At 40.4% G+C, this 11960-nt stretch overlaps 1 protein-coding gene across 4 annotated transcripts in view; it reads right to left on the reverse strand.

Annotated features, from left to right (window-relative positions):
- Window positions 1–8766, reverse strand: part of MOV10L1 (Mov10 like RISC complex RNA helicase 1) — a 35505-nt gene extending 26739 nt beyond the window's left edge. For all 4 annotated transcript variants that reach the window (XM_032107579.1, XM_032107578.1, XM_032107577.1 and 1 more), the window contains exons 1-4: window positions 8563–8766; window positions 4366–4547; window positions 1165–1321; window positions 657–769 (exon numbers count right to left, since the gene is read on the reverse strand). In XM_032107579.1, the coding sequence (XP_031963470.1) occupies window positions 657–769; window positions 1165–1321; window positions 4366–4547; window positions 8563–8641 (531 nt within the window). In that variant the 5' untranslated portion in view covers window positions 8642–8766. The remainder of the gene's footprint in view (window positions 1–656; window positions 770–1164; window positions 1322–4365; window positions 4548–8562) is intronic.
- Between the last annotated feature and the right edge of the window lie 3194 nt (window positions 8767–11960).

The raw sequence follows: 11960 nt of genomic DNA on the forward strand, positions 1-11960 counted from the left end.
GTAAACATAGAGCTCTAACCCAGAATCCCTGTGCTTGTCTTCAGATTTAGAAGTGTAAAGAAACACAAGTACTTCAGACAGGCATTAAGTTTCACTGAAGTGCATACTACAAAATGTGCACTTGACTTAATCATGACTCTTGTAACATATCAACTTATCTAATTTATACTTCCATACTAGCAGTAATGAGAAGAATTTTTTTCCTATGCTTGACATGCAAATATTCAATACATACAGTTAAGACAAAGACAGTAAACCATAAACCTAGTATAGCCTATGCATTACTACAGTGAACAAATACTTTCAATTAAAATAAAAAAAAGGCATAATGGTGGTTTTTAAGCCAAAACACTTGAATAAATGAAGCATAATAAATTCCCCAGTCATGACACATCCTCATTATAACCAACAGTAAGCATACAAATCAGCAATTCATAATAGGTAAGTTACTCTTCCTGTTCAACCCAAAATGTGTATACATTTTCAAAATGCCTTATTATTTTAGAAACATCCTCTAAATGGATGAATTGATACATTTTATCTTTTAATTAAAGATGTGTTATAGAAGATCTGCCAATATTTGTAAACTGAAACCAACTGGAAACCTCACTTCACCCAAGATTCCTCTTGCCAAAAACAATGTGCAGAACATTTACCTTGTTTACTTGTTTATACCTCAAAGGCCTTACAGCAACTGCTTCACTCTTCCATGTTTTAGAGTTAATATAATATTTTGCTTGCACCCAGTCACCCTCACAAGGTTTGAAATCTATACAAAACAGAGCATTTCTCAAGGTTAATTACTATTGATAACATATACAATACTCCCCTACAGAACTAGCGTAAGTTAAATATAAGCCAGAACAATGCTTTATTCAGGCCCACTGAGTCCAAAGTTCTTTTTGCAGACCTTCGCCTTGCTGGTTATGACAAACTACGTAGGAGATGCTAGTGGAAAAATACACTTGCTTACATGTAACTTATGCTTAAATGCAGGTCATGCTCAGTGAGAACCAACAGGCAGCTTTCCTCATCCATGTCTGCCTGTTTCACTGCATACTCCATCAGAACTTATTTGAGATGACAATGGCAACTTTATCAGAAGATATTTCTATTGTATACACACAAATATTAAGAAAGAGGAAACAAGAAGTCCCTACACACCTTCCCAGACGTCTTGCATTGCAAAGTAAGTATTCTGATTAATATAGCCACCATCCACAGAGAGAGAGGTAATACTGCCAATTAACGTTTTCTTATTTAGTTCAGAGGCGTCACAAGTAGGACTGAAATCTTCTTGTGTATTCCGGATGGTGTCTACCTATTAATATAATAAAAACCCCAACATTTAAACAGCTGATACTTAGAATGAAACATATATTGCTACAATAAATATACAGAATTTCAACTGCTTATGGAGGCAAAGCTTCTTATTAGAGAATTACTTACTGTAGCTGTGACTTTGTACACAAAAACAATGAATAACAAACAGTTACTTCCCTTTTAAAGAGTGCTGACAACTCTACACACTGCAGTGCTGACAACTACTATAATTACATGCTGATTTTTCAAATCTTTCTCACACACTCCTCTCTTTAGGTCTGCTTCAGAATTTTCTTCATGTTAACAAGAAGACCATCCCCAGCAGTGTGACTACACACAGCTGGAACTAGAAAATGACTCTTTCAGAAAGCAAAAAACATGTTTTCAAGGTGGTATTTATAAACACTACATGTATTTCAAACTGACTCTCTGCCATTTTTTAATTATTTGATTAAGAAAAGCCCTAGAGCTACTTCTTACAGACTCTTCATATCACCACCTCACATGTAAGTTACTGAAGTCTGATCCAATCTGAAGTATACTATCATACTAATTTTTATATGATTTTGTTGAACATAACGCTTACGATTTACAATAGTAATAAATAGCCTGTGTCTACCGATACTTCAGAGTTTTGCAAACACTACAGTTCACGATATAAAGCTATTTATTTTTTAGTCCATACTGTTTTACTTCATTAAAAGAACTATTATTACATAATATTCATTTTGATGACAAGAAAACTTACTGAAAAAAAAAAAAAATCTATGTTTTGTTCTAGTCATATCTTCACATTCACCGAGAAGATCTGAGAATATCAAACTTTCTCCTAAGTGATTTTTATGGCTTCATAGGGATAGAACATGAGTAAGCAAACTGTTCCTCAGAAGACTAGTAAATTTACATTTCATGTAAATTACACATGGAGTTATACTTGAAAGTAATTTGTAGACCTAATGAAATATTTTTAAGACATGAAAACACCTTAAAACTCCCAACATACATTTTCTTTTGATACTTGTCAATTTTTCCTTACCAATAAAACTGTAAAGTTCTTTCTCATACTTGATCAAAATGGCCTTCCTACTACCTCTGGCAGCAGCCTGGTTTTAAAGCTTGCTACAGAACCTATAATCATTTCATGCAAAGTTTAATTAGGACTTGACCTCAAATAAACTGAAATCCAGACTTTCGAGCCAGGATCTTTCCAAAACACATGGCCAGAACCTCCAAAGAGCAGCTGAAACAGTACATTGAGCAGAGAGCCATCCAAGGCTGACCACACTCTTTCTTAAAGCAAGTAACATAATCACACTGACAGCACCAAAGTTTAAACTGCACCTTCCAGATTCTCCCCTAAACTGCAGTGTCCAGGCTGCAGAGCTTGCACTCATCTCTGCAATTAGAGGAGTACCTTCTAGATCACTTAAAAAACAAAGTTAAGTGGTAGTATCTCAGTTATCTGGAAGGAGATAGTACTGGTATCCAAGCATCATTTTGTATAGTATTTAATAATTATGCTTGTCAGGAAGCTAAATTTTCTCCTCTAACTATGGGTTTAAAAGGGACTTAGTTCTCCACCATCCAAGACAACTATTATTCAAATACTGTTGTCTCTTCTTATCAAATGTTCAGAGTATCTCAAGTTTGTGCCTCTATATGGAAAGTAACACAATACATCACAAAGTACAGAACAGTTTAGGGGTTTTTGTTATGTTCTTAGAACAGACTTTGATGAAATGAGCTTTTTCTTCTTGCTTATTGTATTAAGACTGCCCTTGGACTTTGACTTTCTACAGAGTACAGTCAGCTCTTGACATAAATTTGTCTCTAAGCTTTTCACCCAGCCACCAACTTACACTGCCAACAGTCCAAGATGCCTGCAGGATTATGGCTCACGAATTGGAATAAGATAAATCATCATGCTTTTGAAAAAAAGTACTTTTGAAAATTGCCATTATCTAGAACATACAGCAAAACATGCCACAGCTGCTAAAATATTCTAGTTGCTTTGTAGATCCATATGCAGTTTCTCAGTTACCAGGTTTACATATTTTGGAGCAATGACAGTATTTCATCAGTATGGTGAAAGCTGTCAGTCAGAAGAAAAACAAGGAAGAAAAAGTAAGATTTAAACTACTCCATTTTCTGACTGTGAGTACTATTTTACCAAATAGCATTGCAATTGCTTGTTGGACAAACAATACTTAGTTTTTATGCAAGAAAGTAATTTAAATTTAAAAAGGAGAAACAGAAGCAAATAAGAAGAGACATAAGGTTATCTTACAAGACACTAGGTTTTTGATAGCACTAGAGCTGGTAATACTTTAGAAACAAGTCTTCCCATTTACTTTCCTCCTACGTTTAATTTTGGATTGCAGAATAAAACTGTCTCCCCACTAAATCTTTCTTTGGTTTTATTTAATCAGTGAAACTACATTTGGTTTCAACATGAAATGGATTCGCTAACAAAAACTCCCCTCAAAATTTGTGACAAGATATAATCAAGGTTGAAATAGGTTTGCAAATGAAATGTCAAGCAAGAAAGGTAGCAAAAGCTCCATTTTTATAGTTGTCTATAACATTAACTTGCCAATTTTTACAACAAGAAGTTTTGAAATTTCTGTTCTTTTTCACAAGAACATAAATTACTTCAGTGCAAAAAGAGCAAACTTTGCACAAGATCAAACTGCTTTGATCTTCTTATCCATTCATATAACAGTAACATAAAATTGACTGTGAAACTCGGAAAACTTGTACAGATCTGGAGTAGCTATGACTAAAATTCTGATGCAACTATCTCAACTAATAGCTTCTTATTCACTACATCTACACGTGTATTCAGAGAATCAGTATTACACATAATTTGAAAGGAGATGGAATAAAACAACCCAGAAAATCCAGCTTATTCCCACTAGGTGAAGGGCTTGCGATTTCTCCTATTTTGTAGAATTTGTGAGGCTAAAACTAAAGCAACTTCCAAAACAAAGCCTCAAGGTGCTTATGGAAAAAGTGAGAGTGCTATTTATCTTCACCTCTTACCCTGACAGCCTTCAGGCCACCTGATGTTATATCCTCTTCCACAGTGGCAATGACTTCTTGTCCAACAGCCAGCAGCATGTTTTTTGTAACGTCCTTCGTGAAGACTATCATGTCATCTATCATCCCATAATCATGGCAAAGTCTTGTCACTACTCCTTGTATCCTTTTCAATTCCTTATCACCTGCATCAAAAGGAAAAGTGTTCACAAACTCAAATCACTTGTTTATAGAACTATGCAAAAAGTTATGAATGCTACTGAAAGGGACATCCACTCCATCAAAAAGCCAAATGGAAATAGCAACAGTTGCCAACTAATTATTTTCACAATTAAGACTTGAAGTCTTATTGCCATTTATGGTTTCAACCAATTAATAAAGCTAGTTAAATACAAACTACATTTTAAAACCAACATGCTCTAAGCTCCATTTAAAAAAAAAAAAAAAAAATCACAGAATATGTCACACTGAAAGAGACCCATAAGGATCATGGAGTCCAACTCCCTGCTCCTCACAGGACTACCTAAAACTAAGCAATATGATTCAGTGCGTCATCCAGATGCCCCTTGAACTCTGAGAGGCTTGGTGTCTTCCCTGGGAAGCCTGTTCCAGTGACTGACCACCCTCCCAATGGAGAACAGCCTTTTCCTACTGTACAGTTTGAATCTCCCCTGATGCAGCTTCCTTCCACTTCCTTGTGTCCTATCACTGGTCCTCAGGGAGAGATCAGCACCATCCCCCACACCCAAGGTGTTGACTGTGATGAGGTCACACCTCAGTCTTCTTTTCTCCAAGCTGAACAAGCCGAGTGACCTCAGCTGCTTCTCCTAAGTCACAGCCTCAAGACCTTTCACCATCTTGGTCGGCCTCTACTAGACCTACCATAATGGTTTGATGTAGCTCTTACATTGATGCATCTGAAATTGCACACAGGACTTGAGGTGAGGCTGCCCCAGTGCAGAGCAGAGTGGGACAATCCCCTCCCTCACCCAGCCAACGATGCTGTGCCTGAGGACAGGACACAGTTGGCCCTCTTGGCTGCCAGGGCACTGCTAACTCATATTCAACTTGCCATTGACCCAAACTCCCTGATCTCATTCTACACAGGTGCTGTCCAGCCTCTGTACTCATCTTTTTTTTCCATTCAGGTTGAAAAGGATCTTTAAGATCAGGAAATCCAACTGTAAATCTAACATTAACAAGTCCACTACTAAACCTTGTCCCTAAGAGCAACATCTACACAGCTTTTCAAGAATCTTCAGGGATGTTGACTCAATCACTTCCCTGGGCAGCCTGTTCCAATGCTTAACAACCCTTTCCATGAAGAAATAGTTTCTAATATCCAGTATAAAACTCCCCTTGTGCAACTTGAGGCCATTTCCCCTCATCCTATCCCTTGTTTCTTGGGAGATGAGACTGACCCCCACCTCACTACAACCTCCTTTCAGGCAGTTGTGGAGAGCAGTAAGGTCTCCCCTGAGCCTCTTTTTCTTCACACTGAACAACCCCAGCTCTCTCAGTCACTCCTCAGCAGGTGCTCCAGACCTTTCACCAGCTTTGTTGCCCTTCTTCGGACACTTTGATGCTCCAGCATCTCAATGTCTTTCTTGTAGTGAGGGGACCAGAATTCAACACAGGATTTGACGTGCAGCCTCCTCAGTGCTGCATACAGGAGGACAATCACTGCCCTGGTCCTGCTGGCCACACTATTTCTGATCCAGGCCAGGATGCCATTGGCCTCCTTGGGCCACCCGGGCACACGCTGACTCATATTCAGCCACTGTTGACCAGCATTCCAGGTCTTTTTCTGCTGGGCCTCTTTCCAGCCACTCTGCCCCAAGCCTTTAGCTCTGCATGGGGTTGTGACCCAAATACAGGACTCATCACGTGAACTTGTTGAACCTCATGCCCGTGGCCCATTGATCCAGCCTGTCCAGAGCCCTCTGCTGACCCTTCCTACCCTCAAACAGATCAACACTCCCACCCAACTTGGGATCATCTGCAAACTAACTGAGGGTGTCTTTGATCCCTTCATCCCTTCAGATCACTGGTAAAGATAATAGTCACAGCATTTTCCTCATCCACTAAGTGGGTCACCTCCTAGGAGGAGATGAGGTTGCTTGATGTGTTTCACAAATCCATGCTGGCTGAGCCTGATCCCTTGGTGTTCTGCACATGCCACACAAGATGATCTGCTCCACAGTCTTCCCCAGCACTGAGGTCAGGATGATAGGCCTATAGCTCCCAGACCATCCTTCCCACCTTTCATTTAGATGACTGTCACATTTGCCATCTCGCATATGGGGATCTCCTTGCTTAGCCAAGACTGCTGGTAAATGATGGGAAGTGGCTTGGTGACTTTCTCTGCCAGCTCCCTCAGTGCTCTGGGGTGGATCCTGTCCCATCCCATGGACTCATGCCTTTGGGCTACAGGTGCTTCATTCTGCTCCTCACCCCTATCTTCCAGCTCAGTAGGCTGGGTACCACTGGCATTGCTATTAAAGACTGAGGCAATAAGGGCATCAAGCACCTCAACATTTTCCTCATCCTTTATTACTGTGTTTCCCTCCAGACCCAAAATAGATGGGGGCTCTCTTTAGTCCTCCTTTTGTTGCTATTACATTTACAGAAACATTTAGCTGGGCTTTGCCCCTTCTAATTTACTCCCTGCATAACCTCATGACATCCTTGTAGTTATCCTGAGCTGCCTGCGCCTTCTTCCAAAAGTCAAACTCTCTTGTTCTTTTCCTGAGGTTCAGCCAAAGCCTTCTGTTCAGTCAGGCCAGGATTACTCCATTTCAGAATCTGACACTTGAATACAAATATATATATTAAAAAAAATTATTCAAATATGCTGAAAAACTTGAAATAAATAAATAAATACCTGCACACTAAATAGCTTCTCCCAAAAGCTGTGAGGCATCAACTATTTTTAAGATTTCCTACAGCAAAAGAAACTCGTCAGCACTGTTTGCATGGGGACTCCAACATAGTTAAGATTTCTATACTGAAAAAGCAGGAAAAGTAAACAAGCTATACAAATTAATTCTTCAGATTTGTTTAAATGATATTATAGTTAATATACTTCTGAACCTAGATGTAGCGATGTTTCTCTGTAAACCTAGAAGTTTTTAGTCTTTTGGATTATACGTACTATCTACTCATGTATCACACAGACAACTCAACTGCACTGCCCTGCAACTTCAGACTTAAACGTGGGTTGAAATATGCTAGTTTAGACTTCGAATATATTACTAGCTACACTCACAGTCAAGACAAAAAGTGTCTTTTTTTTCTTTCAAGCATTCATAAATATGAAAAGGCATTTCCTGCTACATTGAATAATGCTACTAGAAGCATTCTTAAATGTACATAATTTTGAAATATGAAAACTACACTATCATCTCCATTCTACAGCCCAAGTAAAACGAAAGTTTATTCATTAGGATACTAGCACAAGGGAAAGCCCAAAGCTTCACCACAACACTGCTCCTACACCTCACTCCATACTCTCAGCAGCAAAAGTAACCTGTCCTACCCAGGAAACGGCAAAAAAGCACTTCGGGGAAAACTTCCATATGCTGTGTACTCAAAATGATGGCTTATAATCTCAATCTTCTCCTTACTTCTGAAAGGAGTGAGAAGGAGGTGTCTTAACAAACTGTGGGCCTGCTGTAGATAAAGCCAGATACTGACAGATGAAAGAAGCAATGGGAGGAACCATAAATTCCACAGGAATTCCACTAATTGACACAGACTGTCACTCAAGACTTCGTTAAATCCCTCGATTCAGAGAAAAAGAACAGAGACACAAAAAAAAAAGAAAAGAAGGGGGGGTACACATTAGAAGAGGGTCTTTACTAGGCAATTCGGGAAGTCTGTGCCTCTCAAGTACCTCAGCCAATGGGGAAAGCGAGGGAAATGCGGCCGGGAAATTAGGATAAAAAGGAGGCCGCGTCCTCAAACAGCCTGAGAGACCCCATAGGAAATGCCCAAGACCTCTCCCTTTATTTTAATAATGTAACAGGACTCCTCCGTCTGCTTTTTGGACATAAACCTCTGGTGTTTGTGGACTAATTTTCCTAACGCTTCTTTTCTTAAGGAAACAGGTCTGCCCTCAATTGCACTCACGCGGGGGACAAGCACACCTAACGGCTCAGAAGCTGCACCACAAACCCGCAACCGGCCCGGAATTCCTACCTGAGGGAACCCATCTCTTATCTTCGTCATCTGCGCGTCTCCAGAAGAAGGAGACCGCCTTAGAAAGGAAAGACAGCATGCCGGAGAGCCTCAGCGCAGGGTCAGAGCCCTGCAAAGTCCGCCCGGCCGAGGCGTGAAACCTCCCCGGGAGCGCCCCGAGCCCGCGCCGCCGCGGCTAATGGCGCTGCTCGCTGCGGTCACGGGGCAGCGCCGTGCGCCGCGGGGGCTCCCGCGCGGCCGCGCAGGGCTCGCTCCGGGAGCCGCCCTCAGCGCAGCCCCTGGGGAGCGGCGGGAGGCGCGCGGTGTCTGTCCCGGGGTGTTGGCTGGCGGGCTTGGGGGCACTCTAGAGGTGGTGTCGCACGAGGTTACCACAGAAAAGCTTAAAGCAAAGGGGTGCGTGCAGCTTGTTGCTTGCTGGTGGTGCTGTCCGAAATTGTGGTCGCAGTGTGTGACGGGGTTTCTTTGGTAAGACGCCCAGGGAGAACCCAAGAACAGGATCTCACCTCGCCTGGGCTGAGACCTCTCCGTGCCCTTCCGTGGCCCTGGGAATAAGCCAGGAATGGAGTCCTTCCAGTGTGGTGAAACGGAGTGGGTTGGAAGAGTATTCACGTGCAAATGGCATGTTGATGGGGTTTGATGCTCTCTGTAGCAGCCGGTTTCAAAATGATAAGCTCTAGAACATGATAAACTTGCCGAACAGGAAAAAAACCGGTGGTTATGTCTTAATATCATGAATGAAGGAGCCGCTGTAGTGCTAGCGGAAATAGAATTTTACTGACTTGCTTACTATGTCTGTAGTTCATACTTTCGCCAGTTCTCTTCACACAGTGCACTTCAGATATCTCGTATAAGCCCTCTTTGCATTTTGTTTAAGAGTATTTCACAAGGCGAAGCTTTTTGAGTTGACGAGCTCAGCATCCCAGTAGTTTCAATAGGAACTGCCATATAAAGCTGTTAGAGGAGGTGGTTTCAGGAGGTTGAGCAGAGCAGTGTGTGCTTTTTTGTAGAAATCACAGAATACACTGCCTAAGTTGTGTGACTGAAGCACCAGTTGTCTTTGGCAACTTTTTGGTTTCTGCTTGTATGGTTCACTCAGCGTTATTTAGGCAAAGAAGGGCTAGGAATGCATTTGAGGTGCTTTAACACAGAGTTCTGTACAGTTCTTAGACCAGAATAAATTCTGGTTGCTAGTAACTGCACAGAGGTTCCAGTTTTCATTCTGAAGTAACTGAGATGGTGCTATTGGAAGGAGAAACATGTATGATTTCTGTAGTCAATGCTGTGTTTAGAAAAGTGCTGAGAGAGTGTTAGCCTCTTTTGATACATTGGTTTAAAGAATTTCAACTACTGTTTTCTTTCACTGAGTTTCCAGTGGAGTTCTGGCAGGGGACTGTTAGTTGGCCAAAATGTGATGGATGAAGAAATTGTGTTTCTGGAGAAGATGATGGTTTACATGAAGGACTAAATTCAAAGAAGTTTGCATTATACTGGGGGAGTAGATGTTATTCTGGGGGAGCAAGACATCAGTTTGAAGCTATTTGCTCTACATTTTGGTCTTGGTTCAGTACATGCCCCAAGACAAGAGCTAGGAATCATGGACTGAGGAATAAGCTTCAGAGAAAATACATCAAAGAGCTGATTTTAAAAGAGCTGAAAATATTGAACAAAGACTACAGGTAACGAGCTAAAATAATGTAGTTAAATATTGTGTGGAAGAATACAAGTGTAGCGCAGCTGTTAACTTACCAGAAAATGGAAGAGTTAGTCAGGATGGTAAACGTAAATTTCACCAGAGCTTCAGGTGCAGTTTTCATTTAGATTTGGGAACATGTGGCAAACCTTTGTTTTGACTAGGGAACCTGGCCCAGGACAGAATTCTTTTTCATTAGTCTTTGATAGCAAAAGTAGGACTATGACAAGCTTATGTACCTATTCGTCACACTATCCCTTGGCACTTGAGTTATAACTGTTAATCTATTTTTTATCTTTTGTGATTACTGTGGGGGCATTGCACAGCCTGTGGCAAATGGCCAAGTATCTGCTACAGCTGCATTTGTTCAGTGGTCAATCCTGTGGTGGAAGTATGTAGTTCTTCATAGCTGCTCACAGTTTGATTTGATTGTTGTCCCTTGACATTCTTTGGCCTAAGATAGAATTAAAACACTTAATTTTTAAATCCTTTTCAGAAGCCTGTCATGTTGTGTTGGATTTGTTATACATGGAGCATTCTTTGTGTCGGATTCCTATGCATTCTTTAGAATTAGGAGGAATCTCTTTGTACAGCACATTTGTACCTTATTTAACATTACAAGGTCTTGGTCAGTGACTTGTGTTCTAGTTACCAGATCTTGTCTTATAGTTGTGTATCCGCAAAAAAGAGACTTTTTCTGGAATTAGGAACATGAAATGAAGGGAACCTAAAATAAAGGCCCCAGAAAATTTTTAGAGTAGAAGCTGAACTTTGAAGTTTAAGTGTTTTTTGTTGATGCTGATGCAAAGGATACAGTAATTATGTGGTGAACCTCTGTGCAAAAGGGAAATGGGAAATACTGAGAAGTGCACAGGAAAGGGGGTAGGAGGAATTTCACTATAACCTGAGAAGACACTGTAATACCATGCTTTAGAGAGGGAACTTTCAGGTACAATACTGGCTCAAACACTTGGAATTGTGAACAAATTGTTCAGGGTTTGAAGCCTGCTCTGGTCAGCGGTACAGGACTTTACAAATTCTTTTTATTCAAAGAGATTAGATCAAGCAAATACCTGAATATCTCACCAATTTTATTTAAAAAACCCCCAAAACAAACCTTCTCCCTAAACTGGTCAAAAGGGTTAAAATATGATTGTGTTTTGTATCTATGATAATTTGTGTTAGCATTCATTGAAAAAGCTGTCAGGTAAACAATACCCTTTTTCCATTAAACCATAGTCTTTGGAAAGTTACAGATAATGGAAATAGTTGTGCAGTGTTCCTTCCATGAGCAGAGGAACAGAAGGGCTTAATTACTTCAGACAATTTTGCTTGACTGTACAGTCTTTTTTCCCCCTCTTTTCTAGCACAGTTTACAGCTGTGTCTACTGCTGTGTATAGTGTAATAATTTCCCTGTTTAAATCTATTAAAACAACTGTAACATTTTAATATTCTTTCAGTATTGGCTGACATGAAAAAAGGAAAATCTACAGTCTGTACAAACTGAGAAGTTGTGCTGTTCAGAAGTTTTTCTAGCATACTTTGAAGGTGATGCCCTTCAGAATACTGAAGATTTAATTGTGTCTTGGTTACAAGAGTGTTTAAAGTTTAGACAAAAGACCCTGTCATTGCTGTAGCTGTCAAGGTGCCAACATCTTCAAGATAAAAATGTTCTTTTTTGTTTCCCTTTTCATTGCCTAATAAGCA

The sequence above is a fragment of the Corvus moneduloides genome, chromosome 4 (genome assembly GCF_009650955.1).
Source record: "Corvus moneduloides isolate bCorMon1 chromosome 4, bCorMon1.pri, whole genome shotgun sequence".
Lineage (NCBI taxonomy): Eukaryota > Metazoa > Chordata > Aves > Passeriformes > Corvidae > Corvus > Corvus moneduloides.